General features: G+C 48.0%; 1 protein-coding gene across 2 annotated transcripts in view; it reads left to right on the top strand.

Annotated features, from left to right (window-relative positions):
- The window catches only part of EPHB3 (EPH receptor B3), an 83,133-nt gene that overhangs the window by 35,194 nt on the left and 27,521 nt on the right, over positions 1 to 20,418 (top strand). For both annotated transcript variants that reach the window (XM_083739319.1, XM_083739320.1), the window contains exon 2: positions 2,400 to 3,109. In XM_083739319.1, the coding sequence (XP_083595445.1) occupies positions 2,467 to 3,109 (643 nt within the window). In that variant the 5' untranslated portion in view covers positions 2,400 to 2,466. The remainder of the gene's footprint in view (positions 1 to 2,399; positions 3,110 to 20,418) is intronic.

Consider the following 20,418-nt stretch of genomic DNA (forward strand, 5'->3'; position numbering starts at 1 on the left):
TTGACTTCATGACCACAACAAAAGCCTGTTGCAAGTTGTTGCAGGCAGACGCTGCGTGACTTCATCTCTTCCCACGGCTTTCCCTTTTGTTTCTGTGCTTTGGTGGGGTTTTCGCTACCACCCATGAGAACTAGAAACTTGATCCCTCCCTTCCCCCCAATATATCAGCCCCCCACTCCCCCAAGCAATAAAAACTGTGCATTCGGGGGTGAGGGATGTTCTTCTCTTCAGGCAAGTTTTCAGCAAATCTTCCTCACCCTCCAGCTTCCCCGCCAATTGCATTATGGGGCCAGGGTTTGGGAGCCAGGGATGAGAGCTCTGTTCCAGGCCAAGGTTTGCATTTCCTCCTGGAACATTTTCCGTGGGCTGCATGTCAGTGTTGGGTGTGGCCAGAGGCAAAACTGGGTGAATCAGTGAATTGGGACTCTCTACGGTCAGCTACATTCCAGCCGTGCAAAACCAGATTTTTATATTCTAGTACGAAAACGGCACAGATCAACTGCCTAGAGTTACCTGCCTTCACATAACTTCCAGTTTGGGCTTTGAGAGGGAGCCAAGATTGCTAACGGATGATGCCCATGCAGATTTGGTTTTTTAATTTCTTTTTTTTATAATAATAATTTTTATTAATTTTTCCAACACAAAAAAGGACAAAACAATGCACACACATAAACAAATCAAAAACATACAAACATGTATAATTTCAAGAAGACATATTTTCATAACCTTACTTCTCGGACTTCCCCTTACCTCCCCTTTTCTGCATCTCTCTTTTAAAAAATTTTCAGCAACTCTTCACACCAATTAATTAATTACTTATTTTCTCTTTAAGTTTCTTCTAACACTTAATCAATTACAGCTGTAATTCTATATTTTCCTTTCCCTTGACATTTTAGCATTCATCAATTTTACAACAATTTCTCAAATATACTTTAAATTTCGTCCAGTCTTCTTCCACCGTCTCTTTTTCTTGGTCACGGATTCTGCCGGTCATCTCCGCTAGTCCCATATAGTCGATCACCTTCGTCTGCCATTCTTCCAGTGTGGGTAGTTCTTGTGTCTTCCAATACTTTGCTAAAAGGATCCTTGCCGCTGTGGTAGCATACATAAAAAATGTCCTATCCTTCTTTGGCACCAATTGGCCGACCATGCCCAAGAGAAAAGCCTCCAGTTTCTTATGAAAAGTACATTTAAGTACCTTCTTAATTTCATTATAAATCATTTCCCAAAAGGCTTTAATCTTCGGGCAGGTCCACCAAAGGTGATAAAAGGTTTTTTAATTTCACCCAAGGCTTGTGTGCTCCTGCCTCTGCAGCTAATCCCATGTGCAACGGGTATTAGTGCCGATTTAACAGGAGAGGGGAGCCTTAGCTCTGCAGTGGGGAGCAGGATTTTGCAAGTAGCACATCCCAGGTTCAGTCCTGGCATCTGCACTCTGAGGATGTTGCACTTGATGGGCTGGGAAAAGGCTTAAGCTTGGGAGACCTTGGGGTGTCTCTCTGCCAAAGAAGGCAACCCAGGACTGAAACCAGCTGCCGGTGGGGGCAAAGGGCTCTGTGCCCTGTTGTCAAGGGGGCTTGTGGGCTTCCCAGAGGCAACTGGTTGGCCACAGTAGGATTTAGGAACCCAGGGGGCTGCCTTGCATTGAGTCAGATCATTGGTCTAGCTCAGTCTATTCTGATCGACAGTGGCTCTCCAGGGATTTTGGGTGAAGGTCTTTCCCTGACATACCTGGAGATGCCAGGGACTGAACATGGGACCTCCCACATTCAAATCAAATACCCTACCACAGAGCTATGGTCCTTCCCCATGATTTATGGTGGCAACCTTTATGTCCTTGCATCCAAACTTTTCAGTAGCAAATAGCTTACGTTTGGAAGAATCTCAGTGATATGCCTAGTTTGCTTTGCCCTTCTTAGAGTGGCTTGAATTTTTCAATTTTCGATTTTAAAAATGAGGGGTACCAAAAAGTTGAAGCATGACTCAGGAAATCAAATAGCGTTTTTGGTTAAATTATTATGATTTCGCTTTGCTTGATAGGTAGAATGTGTGTGAAATTGCACAGAAGTCGTTAAAACTGCCAATACTTGCAGTTATATTATATATTACTATTATTAGTATTTATAATTACTATTATTTAGCATTACCTGACAGTTTCATAAGGTCAAATTAAAATGCTCTGGTTTTCCAATAGCGGTTAAACTTCTTAGTCAGATGTAGACTTGCCAAGCCCAAAGTTATCCAATCACAAAAATAACAGCAGATTTGAATTCCTCGCACCCAAAAACATTTTTTCTAGGAGAAAAAATTTGCAAAACAGTAAGTTTCTCTCCTCCCCCCCCCTTAAAACGACACGCCCTACTTAGCCATGCCTCCCCTTTCTCTCATTAAAAATAAAGAAATAATAATGAACCGGTGTCATCTAATTTTGTGCAGTGGGAAGAAGTCAGTGGCTACGACGAGGCCATGAACCCCATCCGGACCTATCAGGTGTGCAACGTGCAAGAAATGAACCAGAACAACTGGCTGCGCACCCAGTTCATCGAGCGCCACGACGTCCAGCGCGTCTACGTGGAGCTGAAATTCACGGTGCGTGACTGCAACAGCATCCCCAACATCCCCGGATCTTGCAAAGAGACCTTCAACCTTTTCTACTACGAGTCAGACACGGACTCTGCCTCTGCCTCCAGCCCCTTTTGGATGGAAAACCCTTACGTCAAAGTGGATACAATTGCCCCCGACGAGAGTTTCTCGAAGCTGGAATCCGGCCGGATGAACACCAAAGTCCGCAGCTTCGGGCCCCTTTCCAAGAATGGCTTCTACTTGGCTTTCCAGGACCTGGGAGCTTGCATGTCACTCATCTCCGTCCGTGCCTTCTACAAAAAGTGCTCCAGCACCATTGCTGGCTTTGCCGTTTTCCCCGAGACCTTGACTGGAGCGGAGCCGACCTCCTTGGTCATTGCTCCGGGCACCTGCATCCCCAATGCGGTGGAAGTGTCCGTGCCCTTGAAACTCTACTGTAATGGCGACGGGGAGTGGATGGTACCCGTGGGAGCTTGCACCTGTGCTGCTGGGTATGAACCGGCTATGAAGGAGACTCAGTGCCTAGGTAAGTGGTGGGCTCCCTCCTGGCGTTCCTTGGTTGTGTGTGTTGAGACCGTTGCTTTAGTTCCTGGCTGGTTTGCCCAATGTATGCTGCTGGTGTAGACATTTTGGCACTCGGGGGAGAAAATCTTAATTCTCTCTTTCCCGCCACCTCTATCCCCAAGGGTCAAAAAATTAATTAGATTACGATTTCTGCCAGCTAAACCAGATGTCTCACCTGACTCATAGTAGGGCCGGCTCATTGTTAATGGTGTACACCATCACGTCAGTCTCAGCTTTTGTCTTCGTATACAACACTGTGCTAGAATCTTGAGGCTGCAGCACTGGCAGCCGCCAACAGTGGTCAAGAGTGGGGCAAAAGCAGCATGTCATGGACTGGTTGGAAGGCAGCAGAGCCAAGAGCCTTTTAAGGTCTCTAGAGTCCGTACTGTTTTTCAGGGCTTTATATGATCAAAAGCAGCACCTTGTCCTCCGCTCTGGAATGATGCCACCATCCCAGGTTCCTGCTCTCTCTTTATGCAACTGACAGCTCACAAATGCCAGAAGTGTGCACACACACCACCCTCCTTTGAGCCTGACCTCCTGACATCTTAGCTTTAAAATTAAAAGGTCTCTGTTTCTGGGTCAGAGCCTGGGCACATTAAAGCCTCTGAGGTTTATACTGGCCTTGTCTCACTAATACCTTCTGCCATGGCGAATGTCTGGTGGGTGTTTGAAAGTCTAGCAGGTAGCCAGAGATGCTATAGGAAGCAGCTTATCTCTGCTTTCTTCCTTAGCACTCTTTCCCCCAATTCCTCTGGTCATAGAGTGCTTATTTCAGTGTCTGGAGGTTATCTCCCAAAGTGTAAATCCAATTGACTCTGAATCAAACAAAGCCTTGTGGTATTGTCACAGCGAGGCGGCGCTGGGATACTGAGGAGCAGCCGTCCGTGGCTTGGAGGGGTAGCCAGAGAAGCAAAAGAGTGAGCACTGCCTGCTGCCAGCTTCGAGGCTGCGAACCTGGAATTGTAGAACCGTAGAGTTTGAAAAGGGACTCCAGGGGTCATCTAGTCCAGCCCGCTGCATTGAAGGAGTCGCAGCTAAAGAATCCCTGACAGATGGCCACCCGACCTCTGTTTAGGAACCTCCAAGGAAGGAGAGCCCACCAGTTTCTCAGGTAGTCTCGCTCTCAGGAAGTTCTTCCTCCCGTTTAGTTGGAATCTCCTTTCTTGTAAAACCTGTTCTTTTGAAAAACATGTCTGTAAAACATGGCACCTGCACTAGGACATTGACTCATGCTCTGGGGTGTGTGAGTCTGTGTGTGTGTTTTAGTGCTTTTGTAGGGAATGCAAAGTATATCATCACGTTAACACTTAATCACAGCTGCAAAAGATCTGGGTACTTGGAGGGCAGGGAAAGTGGGGGAAAGGGAGAGAGAGAGAAAGAGAGGTTCAGGCTCCTTGGTTCAGGCTCTTTGGTTCAGGCTGCCAGAGTGTGAATTCTGCCTGCTCCAGAGCCCAGCCAACAATGCAAGACACCTTTCTTTGGGAAGTCCCTGCATGCGCCTGAGTGTTTGCCTCACATTGCTCTGAATTCTTGAAGGAGAAGCCGCCTGAGCTGTATGTACCTGCTCTAGAGCTCAGGGCGGAACAAGCGACCACCGCAAAAGGGAAGATCGGTAGGAATCTGCCTTATACTGGCTAGCTCCTGACTGCAGACACTGACTGGCAGCAACTGTTCAGGATTTCAGGTGTAGGACTTTCCCATCAGGTACCCAGAGATGCTGGCAAGTGATCCTGGGACATCCAAGAACTCCCTGACCAACAGCCCTTCTCAAAGGGAGGGAGAGGACTGTCATGCCCAAGAAAGCTCAGCAATGGGCCAGGAGCAATTGGCCCTGGATTTGTAGAGCATAGCCTGCCCTTTGGCAGTATCAAAGTCTCTTTCTGATTCTTTTGGTGGTTGGGAAGGAGAACTAATTCTCCTGTGCCCTGTGTTTTGTTTCAGTCCATTAACTCTCCACTCCCACTTAATCACCTTTAGGGTAGTTTTTGGAACAGAAGATGATTACTATTTTGCTTCCGCGAATGGGAAACGGAGGCTGGTTCTGTGTAGTGTCCAATGCAGCCAAGGGGACTTGTTGTTGACGCGAGAATTAGGCTGAAGCCACTCACAACCTCAGAGGGCTGTTGTTGGAGATCAAATGAGGAGCTGAGCAGGGAGAACCGCGTCTGCTGCCTTGAGCTATTCGGAGAAAAAGGTGGGATAAAAAAATGCAATGAATGAAGAAATTGATCCTGAAAGGCCCCTGAAAGAGCAGTAGAGTTTAGGCCACGATCCCACACCCACGTGCCAGGGAGTAAGCTCCATTCAAGTCAATTGGACTTTCTTCTGAGTAGACAGGCATCAGATTGCGCTCTTCATCGTGCTCCTTCTTCCTGCAAAAACAAAACAAGAAAACCCAACCAGGTATTTTATGTCTGCTCTTAACTTGCTCTGACTTCTCCAAGCCTTCAGGAGTGAGCAAACCGGGACTCCTAAATCAATCAGTCAAGAGAACCTGCGTAGGCAAGGGGAGGAAAATCAGGGTGCCTGCAGGGGAGACTGCAGCGACAACAAGAACTGTTGAATATTTGGCACTGGTGGCTGCCAAGATTTACCTCTGGAGGGTTATTCTCAGGGAGAGAGCTTCTGCAAAACCTGAGCTTAGTGGGATGTGATCCCGCCGGGTCATGTCACGCGTAGGGGAGGCGGAGAACCTCAGGCTCAGGGGCCAGATGTGGCCCTCTAGACCTCTCTGTTAGGCCCTTGGAACTCTGCCTAGGCCACACACACACCCCAGCCACATCCTCTTTCTCCAGGCCACTCTCCTTACCATCCTTTGCTCCGTAGCTTAATCTCAGGGTTGTGGGTTTGAGCCCCATGTTGGCTGAAAGAGACCCGTATTTCAGGGGGTTGGACTAGATGATCCTTGCGGTCCCTTCCAACTCTACAATTCTTTGATTCTAAGATTCACAACCTCCTTGTGTCTTCTTGCCTGGCTGGAATGTGTCTTTGGACTCTAATAGTGACTCGTTTGCCCGATTGATGTGTTGGGCGTGTGATTTGTGTGTGTGGAAACCAGCCCACTTAAAGGTAATGGCTTTCTTTTCTGTTTGCCCTCCAGAATCTGGCATACATAGGTTTACTGCATCTGTGTATGGAGGTTCAGTTTAGCTGTCATGACCGATAGACGAATTCCCCATGCAGATGTTGTTGTTTGTTCTCCATCTTTTGGGAATGAATTCCATAAGTGGACCATGTGTTCATCCTCCTAAGTGATTCCACACACACACACCCCTTAGATTTGATACTGTTCGTACAAACACAGATGGGCAATCTGTGGCCCATGTTATCTTGCAGCCATAATGTCATGCAGGTGGCAAGTAAGGTGGGAAATGGGGTGTGAGGCAAGGAGATGGTGGGGTGAGGGTGTCCTCACCCACTTCAGACTCCATCCCTGCTTGCTGCTGGTATGGGACTCCTAACATACCGTATTTTTTGCTCTCTAAGACTCGCTTTTTCCCTTCTAAAAAGTAAGGGGGAATGTGTGTGCGTCTTATGGAGCGAGTGCAGGCTGTGCAGCTATCACAGAAGCCAGAACAGCAAGAGGGATTGCTGCTTTCACTGCGCAGCGATCCCTCTTGCTGTTCTGGCTTCTGAGATTCAGAATATATTTTTCTTGTTTTCCTCCTCCAAAAACTAGGTGTGTCTTGTGGTCTGGTGCGTCTTATAGAGCGAAAAATACGGTATATTATTAATTCCAAGGCAACATGGACCTTTGGCAGGGAAAGGGTTACCCACCCTTGGTGTAAAATGTGTGAATATTTGAAACTACAAAGCAAGTTGCTGGTCATGAGATGGGTAAAAGCACCATAATACTAGTTGCTGTGATGTTATTTTTTTACTGGTGAGTAAAAATCTGGCTGGTTTGGTGGCACCACCCACGTCTCTGGGTCTTAACGTTTTTGTCTGATTGATCAAAATAGGCCAAGCTATCTTCCCTATGGTTTGTCTGACCTTTCCTCCTGTTTTCTACCTCCCTGTATCTTAGGGGTCTCCTGGCCCTGCCCCAGGCAGATATTACCAACCATACCGGTATTTGTAAGTTCGGGTCCATGCATTCTGCCATCTTGCCTTGCTGTGTTCAGCCATTTTGTCGGACAAGGCAAGAAACGATTCAGCAGCATGCTCTCAGCCCCTTTTGGACGCCTGCTAAAGTTTTGACAGGTGTAGACTTTGCTACGATATCCAGTTCATCATCTAGGCAGGTTCTTGGCGCAGATCCAGTACAAATCTTCATTTGCTACTTTGTGCGCTGGGTAATTTAACAGAAAAAGAAAAGAAAAAGAGATGCGTGTACATGTGTGTGTCTTCTTGTGCCTTTAAAGCTGGAGATCTTCCATATGAAGGTTTCATGTCCGTAAATGGAAACAGATTTTAAGGATTTGCAGTGCCTTGAAGTTTGCCAGATTTCCTGTAAGTTGTGATGGGACTTTGAAAATGTTCACATATTCCTTGGGTAAATCTGAAATAGACCTGACTCTCCACTCACTCTTCCTTCCCACTCTCTTTTAAGAGAGGGATTCGTGAATCTTCTGCTTATATGCAGTCCCGAAAAATCCTCCCATAAAAGGCTTGCGTGTGAAATCATAATTCGCAAGCCTAACGTTTACTCCTGGGGGAGAGGATACCAGCGGTCTTCTTAGCCGCACACTGTAAAATATCAGTGGTTTTTAATTCAACGTTGCGAAGAATAAATCGCATAGCCCTACTGGGAGTGGGGGTGGAGAGTAGTACTACCCCAGATAGTTAACTTTGCCATTCATTATTATAAAAGAGATTCCTCCAACAGGATCAGTTCACTGTACATTGCAATCCTGTCCCCTTTACAACAGCCCTGTAAGGTAGGCTGAAGGAAAGTATTGTCTGGTACAGTACCCTTAATTCCAAATGGACCCCCCCCCCCGTGGTCCTCCAGGTGGTGGACTTGCAACTTCCATTAGCCCTGACCCTTGCAGGCTGGCTGGGGATGGTGTGAGTTGGAGGTCAGTAGCATGGGGAGGGCCACCAAACTACAGCGGACACTTGGGTTGCGAACGTGATCCGTGCGGGATGCACGTTTGCAACCCGCAGTGTTCACAACCCGCGTCTGCGCATGCGGGGGTTGTGATTCAGCGCTTCTGCGCATGCACAAAGTGCAATTTAGCGCTTCTGCCCATGCACAACCGCCGAAACCCGGAAGTAACCCGTTCTGGTACTTCCGGGTTTCGGCAGTCCATAACGCAAAAAAAACGCAACCTGAAGCAGCTGTAATCCTGTATGACTGTATTCCTGTGTGCAAAATCTGTCTTGCCTGGCAATTGGGAGGCAGCTCTTTCTAGCCAGATGCAGCCAGGTAGTTGGCCGCTGACAAGCCTCTTCTTAAATAGCACTGCAGTCAGGGGGCAGGAGAAGATGCAGAAGTGTTGTGCGGTTAAGAATGAAATACCCCAGGCTATGATACTGTGGAGTCGCAGGTTTCAGTTGCCACATCTGAGCAAACGGTGTGTGCATAGCATGCTTCCTGGAGTCAGCAGCTTTGGGTTTTCTCTGCCCACAGAAAAGCTATCAGCGATAGAACGTTAATAAACACCGCAGCTTCTGTCAAGTAAGTTAAAACGCCAGCTTGGCTCGGAAAGCCTTCCAACTGGTTCTCGGAAAAGAGGGGTTGTTGCGCTGTTAGCAGAAAGCAGGGTGGGCAGGGAAGCACATTGGAAGGGGAAGGGGGCCTGAGGGGCGAGGCACCCAGAAGCAGAGGGGCTGGAGGGAGAACGGCAGGCTGTCTTTAAAACCAGGTGCTGCGCCTGGGGGACGGGAGACGGAGAGGCTCGGGAAGCATTTGGTCCCATTCTCTGCTTCCGGTTCTTCAGACATTTGCTGATCCTGAGTCCCATGACCTTTCTGAGGAGTCTCTGGGGGGAGTAATGTGTGTACTTAGCCCCCAGAACTGTTGAGTCCTGCGTCCAAAGCCTTTTGGGTGGCTTCGAAAGAGGATCAGACAGATTCTCATGGGACAGATCAGGCAATTGGCGGCTACGATCCATAGTGTCTATATTCTGCCACCACTGTTGGAGGCAGAATGCTTATGAGTACCAGTTAAAAATCATAGATTGCCCTCTCTGGCCTTGTTTCTTTCTTTGCAAGAAAGGAGCCACCCCTGATACTCCGTGTCTCACAGTGTTCTGCACTGGAGAGGCATCACCCTGGCTACTTCCCATAGAGAATTCTGACAACTTTTATTTCGCTTATAGTAAACCTGCGGGAGTTAAGCTGGTTGTGAGGGTTTGATCTGCTGCAGCTTCCAAGGTGTGAGACTTGGGAAACCCACGGCCTTCCAAATGTTGCTGACGCACAGCTTGCATCGTCCCCAGCAAACGTGGCCAGGGCTGAGAGGAGTTGCAATCCAGCAAATCTGGACGGCCTGAGGTTCCCCATGCCTCATACACATACTAGCTTCAAACTTCTGTTTCTGTGTTGAAATGAATTGTCTGTTATTATTTTACACGTTACACAGACACTCAAAAACCCAGGTCTGCCACCAAGTGCACGCTCCACAGCGAACAGCAGCCAATCGGCTGTATCAGGGACTTTTATGCTTGTACCGGTAACTTTAGGCTGAGGCTGCAGCCTAGCCAGGTGTGCTGTGGAAGATGCTGAAGAAGATGGCATTTGCATCCTAGACCCCTGTGATTTGCAGGGATTATGAAGGCTATGGACTGGCCCAGGCTTTGTTCCCAATCCTTGAGGGGAGGTTTTGGTTTTGGCCATTCTCCCTTCTCCCCTCCTCTCTCTCAGCCGGCACTTCTGAGGGGGGTTGCTCCTGCCTCACAGTAAATAACAATAAAACTGAATTGCAGCTCAGATGGATTTACAGCAAGGTCTTCTCCACTCCTTTCTAAACTTCCTGGTCTTTTGAAGATCTCCCGCATCTCTTTCATCTTCCCTGATCCTGCATTCAGAGCTGTTAACAATATGTAACTGGAAATCCCACTCCCAAGAGGACAGAGGATTTTCCTCTCTGGTGCCCAATGGAGCCACCTGGGCATGGAGAGCTGGTGCTGACACCATTCAAGCCTCGTTTACATTTATTTAATTAGCGCACAGCTTTCCCTCTGGGACCCGGCTTGGTTCTTCAGGTGGGGGAACCGGAGAGACAGACCCTCAGATGGGAGATGGAGGCAGCTGTCAGCGCCTGCAGATAACTGTGGTCTGACGTGTCCTGCAGGGTTGGGGAACCCTTTTGAGACCAGGGGCCGCATTGCTTTCTGGACAGGTTTCAAGGGGCCACATGCCAGAAATGTGTGGAATCTGAGACATAAATGGGTGCAGCAACATGAATTTTAGGTAGGCTAGTTTCTGTGCACACTTTCATGGTCCTCTCTATCCTCCTGGCCTGGGTGCAGAGTCCCGAGGGCCAATTAAAGGTTTGGAGGGCCGCACTCAGTCTCTCAGCCTGAAGTTCCCTAGCGTTGCTTGAATCCGCCAATCCATAAAACCTGGCGCCCTCTCGGTTCTATATTAGGTTATACAACTCCCCTCACCCCCACCCATGTTAGGAACTCAAGTATATAAGCTAATCGCTAAGTGGCCTGTGTGTGCATTTACAGAAGTTTTCCACCCTTCCCCAACCCTCGTTTGCCTTTGTTCCGCGTGAGCGTGGTACAAGACAGAACTGTTTAAACTGGATGTGCACTTCCAGAGAGCTTTTCTGGCCTCTGTGCCTTCCGAAATCATTGCCGTCTCATTACCGCCGCGATAAGGCTTCAGTGTTGATGTTTCCATAGTGTGTGGCCTGTGTTGTGTGCATGCCTTGATGCCATATAAATGTTGAATAAATCATACTGGTGCCAAGGAAGATAATGCACTGAATGTGCACGGTTTATGTTTGTGCTTCCTGCCCGTGGCCGTCAATGGGGCTTTTATCAAGGTAAAAAGCAGCAGAAGCGGTTTTTCCAGGCTCCCCTTTTTCTCCACATAAGGCTCTCTCCACTGGGTTCATTTGTGCAAACCTTTTTAATCACCGGGCGAACACAGTATCATGACAGATGATGTCTGAAGATGTATAATCCCCCCCCCCTCTTTTTTTACTGGTGTGGGCAACTATGGGGTGATTGGGGAAGCGGGGTTGTCAGGTAGCAAGGCAAGTGTACCTGCAGTAGCCAGATTCCAAAACGTCTGCTCGTTGCCTTACCATTTACTCCTGCAAGCGAACGGATTTGCTTCTAAAGTCCACTGAAATGTGTTCCTTGGAGGAATTAATCGTTCTGTGTTTCTGTATGAGACTTTTTGCCTGATTGAAAAGAAGCAGGCCTGCAGCGTGCAGACAGACCACAAGTAGCCTCTTCCTTGAGCAGGTAATTCTGTGTTTGCTTCAAGCTCACCAGGTGCAGAAATGGGGCAAAATTACCTACTGGATAGATCAGCTGCACCAAACACACCAGTAGCAGAGATGGGCCAGAATTACCCTCCTCCTGGTGGGTAATTGAGAAGGAACTAAAGCTGAAGAAATGACCCATGCAGAGACACATTAGGCTCCTTCTTCTTTGCGGCTGGCTGGGTGAGCGTGCTTGCGCTCACTGGAGCATTTATTTTTTTTAGAAAAATTGTCACTGACTGCAAGCAGGTCTCCCTTGTGGCCTGTTGGTGTGGCTTGGCTCACAGCTTGGAAATTACTAAGCTAAGTGCTCTCAAAGTTTTATTTAGTTGACAGGTTGACGCGCATTGCAAGCTGTGTATCAAACGTGACTAATTCATGCAAATATGACTTTGGAATGCAAAAGTAAAATACGCCTAATGAGGCATGTGCTTGATATTAGGTGTGGTGGGGGAGCAGCGCCTAAAATAATGCAACCTTGCAAGTAAGTATTCAGAACTCGCTAGCGCTGAAAATTTCGGTTTACTACCATGGTTTCCCAAACACACCTGTGTTGGTGATTTATTCCAAATGGGTCTGTTTGCCTTAGCATACAGAAATTGGTTATATACAATTTGGTTAATTTGTAAGAACTTGCTTGCTTGGGAGATAATTCTGGCTCAGCACAGGTGATCAGAACAAATGGCAGGTTGCAGCCCTCTGACAGCACCCCTTAAAGGTGTAGGAGTTGTACAATAGGCAGGAGATAATGGCTGCTCCCCGTTTGCCGGCCTGCCATCTAAAAATCTAAGTTTAATGAATGCAAAACTACAGAACTCAGAGTGGAGGATTTAAAAGTTTTGATGGTTTTTGTTTTGTCCTTAAGAACTAGAAGAGACGAAGGAGCCAAAAGGGATTAGGATAGAAGGAAAATACTAATCAGTGTTCAAGGATGCATGCAAAAATTAACTGGTGAGAGCAGGACCGAGAGCATATATTTTAAGATGCTATTAAAAATAAAAATAAAACCGGGGGGAGTACAAGCAAAGATGGCAGAGCTGCAAAAGAATCTGTAATCAAAACTAGCCATTTGAGACTTACGCTGTCAGCCTGGGATGCTGGCCTGGGTTGGGAGGAATGATGTGGGACACCTGGAGCAAGGTGGAGGAAGATTCAGAGGCAGGTGGAGCCTCACTCCCGACATTCACCAAGGTTCTGCATTGCAGCCTCTGCTGCACCCCGAGAAAGAGATGAAATGTGGGTGGAGGAAAAGAGCAGCAGGTATCAATGTTTCCAGCTAGGGGAAAAATCCCAGGGCAAGCAAAACTTGGCACTGCAGCTGTCTGTAACCGAGAGGAGGAATTTTGGTGAGATTTTTCTCTGGCTGTAATCCGCAGGTTCCCATGTGCAGCCTTTTAATAATTGTAATTATTGGCAGCTCAGTGGCTGACTGTGTGCCAGTCTCTGTATTTTGGACCTGACCTCTATGAGAGTTCTTGTGAGAGCAACATAGGGGAGCTCTCCACATACAAATGGTGCCTGGCCCAGACTGATGTGCTGGTGGGGGAAAGTGGGGCAGTTTATTAATGGGGGCAGGTGGCCCGGCGAAGTGGCAGAGGGCGGGGGGGGGGGGAGAAAGTGGGCAGCCAAGAGGGCATGATGGGGGCAGTGGGTAGGGCAGACTACGCAAATGGTTTAATCACACAACCCCAAAAAAGCCTCAAAACATTAACTGAAAGCCAAGAGGACCAACCCAAATCCGGCATAATGTAAAATAATCAAAATTGGGTGAAAACTGGGGGAGTGATGCAACTCAGATCAAATTAGCTGCTGAAGGCAGTGGTAAAGAGGTAGCTCTACAACGCCAGTTTAACACCCACAAGTGATGGGGCTTGGCCGAAGCCCCATGGATTTGCATTGGGGTCTCTCTTCTTTCTTTCTTTCTTTCTTTCTTTCTTTCTTTCTTTCTTTCTTTCTTCCACCACCTAACCTACCTCACAACCTTTTCAGGAGGATAAAAGGTGGTGGAGGAATAGGCCAATTGCCCCCCCCCCCCAGCTCCTTGGACGAAGGTTGGAGTAAAAATGTTATTTCAGAAAACAAAGGCCATATTGACTGGATGCAGGTCAAGGCGCAAAGACCCCGTAACCAATTGTATTCCTTGCATGCATGTGTGAGAGAAAGATTGATGGTCTTTTGGACTGCCTTATCTACACTCATCCATCTGAATCCTGCTTTGTTGACTTTTTCGGAAACTGTGCAAAACCTTTTAAGCTGACCTCTGCCGGGATGAAGGGGTTTGATCTCCGGTGACTCAGCTCCCTACCTACCCACCCCCATATACCCCCGTTTCACGTTATTCTCCTCATCCTTGGTCCAGATAATTATTTATTATGTGTGGCTTTCTCGTGTTTATTACACACCCATGGGTCTTTGGTATTCAGGGCTGTGCTCTTGGAGATCTGTGGATCTTATAGGAACAGCCCTACCCTAAACAAAACACCAGCAAGGGCCTCCTGGGATTTCACAAGGTTTGGAAATTACATGCTCAGAAGATGTGCTGTTGTCAGTTCTGCCTCAGCCTGGGCTGAGCCTCCTGGCTTTGAACCCAGGCTCTGGGGTAGGGCCCCGCCGAAAGCCCATTTCTAATTAAGCCCTTTGCAATGTATTTGGGTTTCTGAGGCAGCGAGAGGCAAATAACCATCAGCAGTGAAAACCCTGTGTGGGGTTTAAAATGAGGGCAATTTGGGCCTGGCTTGTCTTTTAAGTGAATTTTTTGAGAGGGGTTCCTTTGGATTTGGTTCTGGCAAAACGACGGTGTCAATTGACTGCCTTCTCGACCTCAATTCAGTTCTCCAGTTCCTCCAAACACTCAGCTCCGCTCCTCAAGTCCTTCCTATCTCTCTCGCTCTCTCGCTTTCCTCGAGGGAAAAAAAGGGGGGGAGGAATCCACTATGGAACTGAATTAGACTCTTCAACCTACAGATAATGCCTCCACAAATCAAAAGCACCTTGGAAGAGGGGGGAAAACCCAGAACAGCAGCCTAGAATGAGAGGTGCCACCTCAGCCACACATCTCCACACCATCTGCAAGCACTTAGGGGAGACGGATTGGAGGGTTCATAAAGCACAGCTTTTTGCCAGTCGAACCTGATTGCTGCCTTTAACGAAATTGCATGGTTTCTGGACAAAGGGATGTGATGGCTTCAATTTATCTCCAGGACTCGCTCTCTCTCTCTCCCCTCCATGCTAGGAGAGAAGACCTGGAGGATTTGGAAAAGGCACTGCTGAGGCATACAAAATGATGGTGCTTAGGCTGGAAAGCTGGCCAGGTCCATAAAGCGGGATGGCATCCCAGATATTTTTCTTGTCTTATTGGTAACTGGAACCAAAAAAAATTTAAAACAGGGGTGGGTTTCTTCTTCTTCTTCTTCTTCTTCTTCTTCTTCTGGATGGGCGTGCAGGAGAGAGGTTTGAGCTGGCTGGGGCAAAGAGCTTTGCTAATGATGTGGCAGATGAAACAGCCTGAACTCTTGGGGGATGCTCCTCCCAGCTGGAAGGAGGGGACCCCGACATTTTGGCCAAGCTTGCACTTCAGGGATTGCTCAGGGCTTTGGATAACTCCTGCCTCTCCTTGCCAAGTGTTCTGTGCGGTAACGACGAGCCATATGTGAGTCACTTTTGTGTGCGATTTCAGGGTGGTTGTGTGTGTGTGTTTTTGAAAGAAGCCAAGCTCCCAGCCTTGTTGGCCCTTAGTCACATGGGCGAGGTCTAGATTTTGCAAGAGAGGTTTCTTCCCCAAGCCAGACCACCGTGTGCTGTGGGTCCCGTCAGGTCGCCTGAGCAAGTTGGGTTGGGTCAACACTAGGCATGCAACGTGGGGATCAAGGAGAGCTCAGTTCGCCGCAAGATGTGGCAATTTCTTTTGTTTTCAGTGCTCCCTTTCTGAGATGACACTCAAAGAATAACCATTTCCGTGGGCTTTCGCACGGTAGGTGCTCTGATTCAGAGGTGTTGAAGCGGCTATCTCTTGGCCTGCTGCGACCTCGTTAAATAGACTGGAATGATCTGGACTCGGGGGCTCCTTTGGGAGCAAGGGCAAGAGGGAAATCCAATAAATAAAAAACCAAACCTGTGTTGCTTTCTGATAGTTGAGGGACCCGCTTCACTCTTGCAGCTGACTTCTAGAACATGTGCAAGAGTACGAGCTGATTGCTGCTTTCTGCATGAGATGGTGTTCAGAGCAAGGAAGGCTAATATATTCTGCAATGGGTTGTACAGAGGAGCTGTGGCAATTGCATCTGCCGGTGGGTGTTCTGGACTCAATAGGAGCCTTGTTCCTGAAGTTCTTGCAGTTGTACACAACTGTTTTTCATTTCTGGTTAATAATAATGATGATGATAATTAATAATAAAAAATAGCAGCAACAACAAGAACAACTCTGGACGGCTTCCAGCAAAATATAAAAACATAATAAAATATCAAACATTATAACTTCCTGATACAGCCTTCAGATGTCTTTTAAAAGTTGTGTAGTTCTTTATCTCCTTGCACATAGTATGTTACAGAACTCTTGCACAATGCAAAAAGGTCAGAGAACAAATATTTGCCTTTAATCAAGGGACCCGCAATTTGCAGACAACTAGAGATGGAGGAAGTTCTTTTTACTCAAGGTATTCCCTTCTCTTCCCACTTTCTTTGAAATCTCAGCATACTGGATCCCAGTACAATAACAATGGCAGAGGATGGGTATCTCAAGGGCTGTAGCTCAGTGGTTGAACAGCTTCTCTGCATTCAGAATGCCCCAGCTTCAGTCCCCAGCATCTCTAAGCACAGCTGAGAGAGACTTTTGGAGAGCTTCTGCCACTCAGTGTGGGCAATGCTGAGCTAGGAGAGGACTGTCGATGGGTACTAGCCATCAGGGCTATGGTCTGCCTCCACAGCTGGAGACAGTAGACCTTCTGAAGACCCGTTTCCTGAAGTCACAGGAGAGGAGTCTGTTTTTCTGCTCAAATCCTGATTGCAGGTTTTCCACGGGCATCAAGTTGGCACCTGCGAGACCAGGATGCCGGACAAGATAGGTCACAGGCCTGATCCAGCAGGATTCTCTTGTCTTCTTATGTCAAAGTTAGGCAACATCTAAGGCAGCCTTCTAGGGTTGTACATTGTCAATCATGTCTGCATGGAAACATCCTGAGAGAAGCCAGACGCAGACAGGTAGCTGTCGGCCTGCAGGTACGACATTAAGTTGCTGTATTTTTACTTTTGAACACCTGCACCTCGGGGCAGGCCATGCTGCCAGATGTTGCGGGGCCTCCGTCAGCTGCGCACAGCCCAGGTCCACTCTTGCCAATAGGCCTGCCTGGCAGCGTTGCATCACTGCGTGGGCAGGTCATCCAGATGGAATTGGGCGCTGCTGAGCACAAACTGGGACAGCCCTGGCTCACCCACACATTCTGTCACAATAAAACAAATGCAGCCGAGTTAGCGGAATCACAGGCAAGCTGGCTGGCACTGTGTTGGTGTTGGCAAGGAGGTCTCTTCCTCTGCTGTTAGAGCCCAGAGTCATTATAACAGATGGCGACGGGCACTTAACATAGAATCATAGATAAGTGTAGAGTTGGAACAGACCATGACAAAATCTTTTGCCCACCGCGGGGCTTGAACCCACGGCCCTGAGATCTACCAGCTGAGCTAAAGATTCTGTAAATCAGGAATGGTGGAACCTGTGGCCCTCCACATGTTACTGGACTACATCTCCTATCATGCCTCACCACTGGCCATATTGGTACGGGCTGACGGGGAATTCCACTTTGTGTCTACAGGCCCCTTCTACAGTTTCAGCTTTTAAGATGAGCCAGTCATTTTAAGGACCTGTTTTCCACCAGCATATGGTTAGCCACTGTGAGAACAGGATGCTAGACTAGATGGGCAATTGGCCAACAGGCTCATCTTATGATCATTCCGTAGTATTTTTAGTGGCATTTTATCTCTGGGATTTCATATGAGGAACAGTCTATAAATATTGTGCAATAAATATAAACATCTGCAGGAGCACAGGTTCCCCACCCACCAATCTTTGGTTCATCTAATTGCCCAGTTTCCCCCCAGGATGAGAACAGCTCTCCTTGTTCCTAACTTGGCCTTCCCTAGCTCTGCTGCAGCTGAGATCCTCTTTCTTAATAGTTGATTGATCCCAGAACATGGAAATCTACAAATGGGTGGTTAGCAGAATCAGGAAAATCACACCTGCATTGTTCACTTGAGAAAGTGCCCAGGAGATGAATAGCCAAGTACAAGGTCTCAAACGCCGATTATAAGTAAATTTTTAAAAAACCACTCACAACACAGATCTAGTCACCTTCACACTTTGCTGTTCAGTTCATAGGCGAAACTTTGGCGTGTGTGCTTTGCAGCCTGAAAACAAACCAGGCTGTGCAGCTTGGAACATTCATGGCGAAAGGGTGTCTGCTTCTTGGACAGAGCTCAGCCCATAAATATGTATAAGGCTGTTTTGTGGGTTTCGAGGGGAGGCCCCAAAGGTCAGTCTATTTCGGTTCAAAGCGATGCAGGGCAGGTGTCATACCCCAGCAGGAAAGTCTTGACTGCCAAAAAGTTTTGGAGCCCATTCTAGCCACCAGATGGACGGGCCATGCTCTCTAGCCCACCTCTCCGGGTGGAGAGCATTGACACAACTGTTTGGGAAAATACGTGCTGAAGCTGGAGACATTCCTTTCCCCCAGTAGATCCTTGGTTAGGGCCGTTTGGGAAGCCCAAGCCGCATTCAGCTGCGTGAGACTTATCTTGTTTTCCTGGCCTCTGCTTCAGGGGCGGGGAGGCTGCCCAAGAAAATAAGGCTGTTTCACATCAGCTTCCAGCTCCCTGGAAGATAGCAATCTTTTCTCTCTGGGTTGAGGCTTTTATTCTACACCCCCCCCCCTCCTCTGCAAGGCAGAGCTAGCCCCAAACACTTTGGCACTCGACCCAAATGGTACTTCCCTGTGGATAAATACACTGCACAACCCACTAGTAAATTCTCCTGTTCCTACCTCATGGGGGAAATAACAGAAGCTGTATGAGAGAGAAAGTGCAGCTCTCGTTCGTTTCAATGAAGTTTGTGCACCAGAACTTCCCGCTGGAGTGTGTGCCTTAGATCGGACCTCTCTATCTCCAACTCTGCTGCCCCTTATCTCCACCCAACATCACCCCTCCTAAGGTGGCCAGCTCTCCGTGGATCCTAGTAGGGTTGTCCCTGTTGCAAGGCGCATAGGAACCAAAGCCTGCAAGCAAATCTGCAGCAAACATTCCCTGCCTGCCTGTATATCTGCTGGTTCAGGGAAGTTTTTAATGTGTGACATTTTGATGTATTTTTAAGCCTTGTTGGAAGCTGCCCAGAGTGGCTGGGGAAACCCAGCCAGATGGGCGGGGTACAAATTGTTGTTGTTGTTGTTGTTGTTGTTGTTGTTGTTGTTGTTGTTGTTAATCTGTTTTGGGATAAAGGGAAGGAACTCAGCTCTTATCAAAGCACCCCTCATTGCCTGGAGAAAGTTTTAACACAGGTGACTAGGTGGGTGTTTGCAACCCTGCACTTACAGTTACATGCAGAACTTGCTTTTCCCAAACAGCAGCCATGTCCAAGCTCAACTCTACTTGGGGGGGGGGGGCTTTAATGCATAGTAATATTCTCCCTGTTCAGCTGAGCAGCCAGCAGTAGGGCAGATAGAGATTACATACAGTTGACTGCTCCTCTGTGCGCACAAATCCCCCGCATGCAGAAAACCAATCAGTCAGGGAGAAGAGTGAGAAGGCAAAGCTGGCAGTCATCTCCTTGACAACTTTTTTTTTTTGGGGGGGGGAGGTGGAGCTTTCAACCAGGTGACCCTGAACCTGCTGACTAGAGCCCACACACAGATTTACCACTCTTTGTCAAAACTAGGCCAACGAGAACCTCCACTTCCATGACTGTACTTGACAGCTGGACAAGGGTTAATTTATAACCCCAGGAAGGCAAACGCCATCTTTGGGCCTCTGGTAAGCAAACAGATTTATCAACAAAAGCTCAGCATGGACTCATGGGAAGAGTCAACTGAGAACACTCCATTAGCAGTTACTACCACTGTGGGTTGCAATGCCACATCTCAGGCAATATATACACATTGATGCTGTGAACAAGGGATGTGGGAGCCTGTAGCTTGTCAGTAGCCCTGGCTGATTTACCGATATGTCACCCTGGACTGGTTTGAGGGCTAGAGTGCTGTGGCGTCTCACGGGGGCAGGGTTGATGCAACTGGTTCCTCCCAGGTTTATGGCAACCCACGTCAGAAGTGTTTTTTTGGCAAATCCTTGGATGTCAAATTTCCATAAAAATAGCTCAACAATCTTGGCCCAAAAGTTGTTCAAATAAGGCAACCCTACTATATCATAGTATAGTCGGCGGTTCAAATCGCTGCGATGGGGCGAGCTCCCGTTGCTCTGTCCCTGCTCCTACCAACCTAGCAGTTTGAAAGCATGTCAAAGTGCAAGTAGATAAATAGGTACCACTCTGGTGGGAAGGTAAACAGCGTTTCCATGCGCTGCTCTGGTTCACCAGAAGCGGCTTAGTCATGCTGGCCACATGACCCAGAAGCTATACGCCGGCTCCCTCGGCCAATAAAGCGAGATGAGCGCCGCAGCCCCGGAGAGAGTCGGCCACGACTGGACCTAATGGTCAGGGGTCCCTTTACCTTTACCTTACTATATCATGATGTTCAGCTGGTGATACATCACGAGGTTGAAAAGCTGCTATCGCCCAGCCCTACTAGTCAGGTGTTGTTGGGACTTCAGTTCCCATCTAGCAACATGGCCAACTGTAGTCCTCGGGTTCTTCATCCTCAGCTCTAAGTTGATCGTTGCTTCTTACC

Source organism: Podarcis gaigeae (assembly GCF_964106915.1).
Source record: "Podarcis gaigeae genome assembly, chromosome: 5".
NCBI lineage: Eukaryota > Metazoa > Chordata > Lepidosauria > Squamata > Lacertidae > Podarcis > Podarcis gaigeae.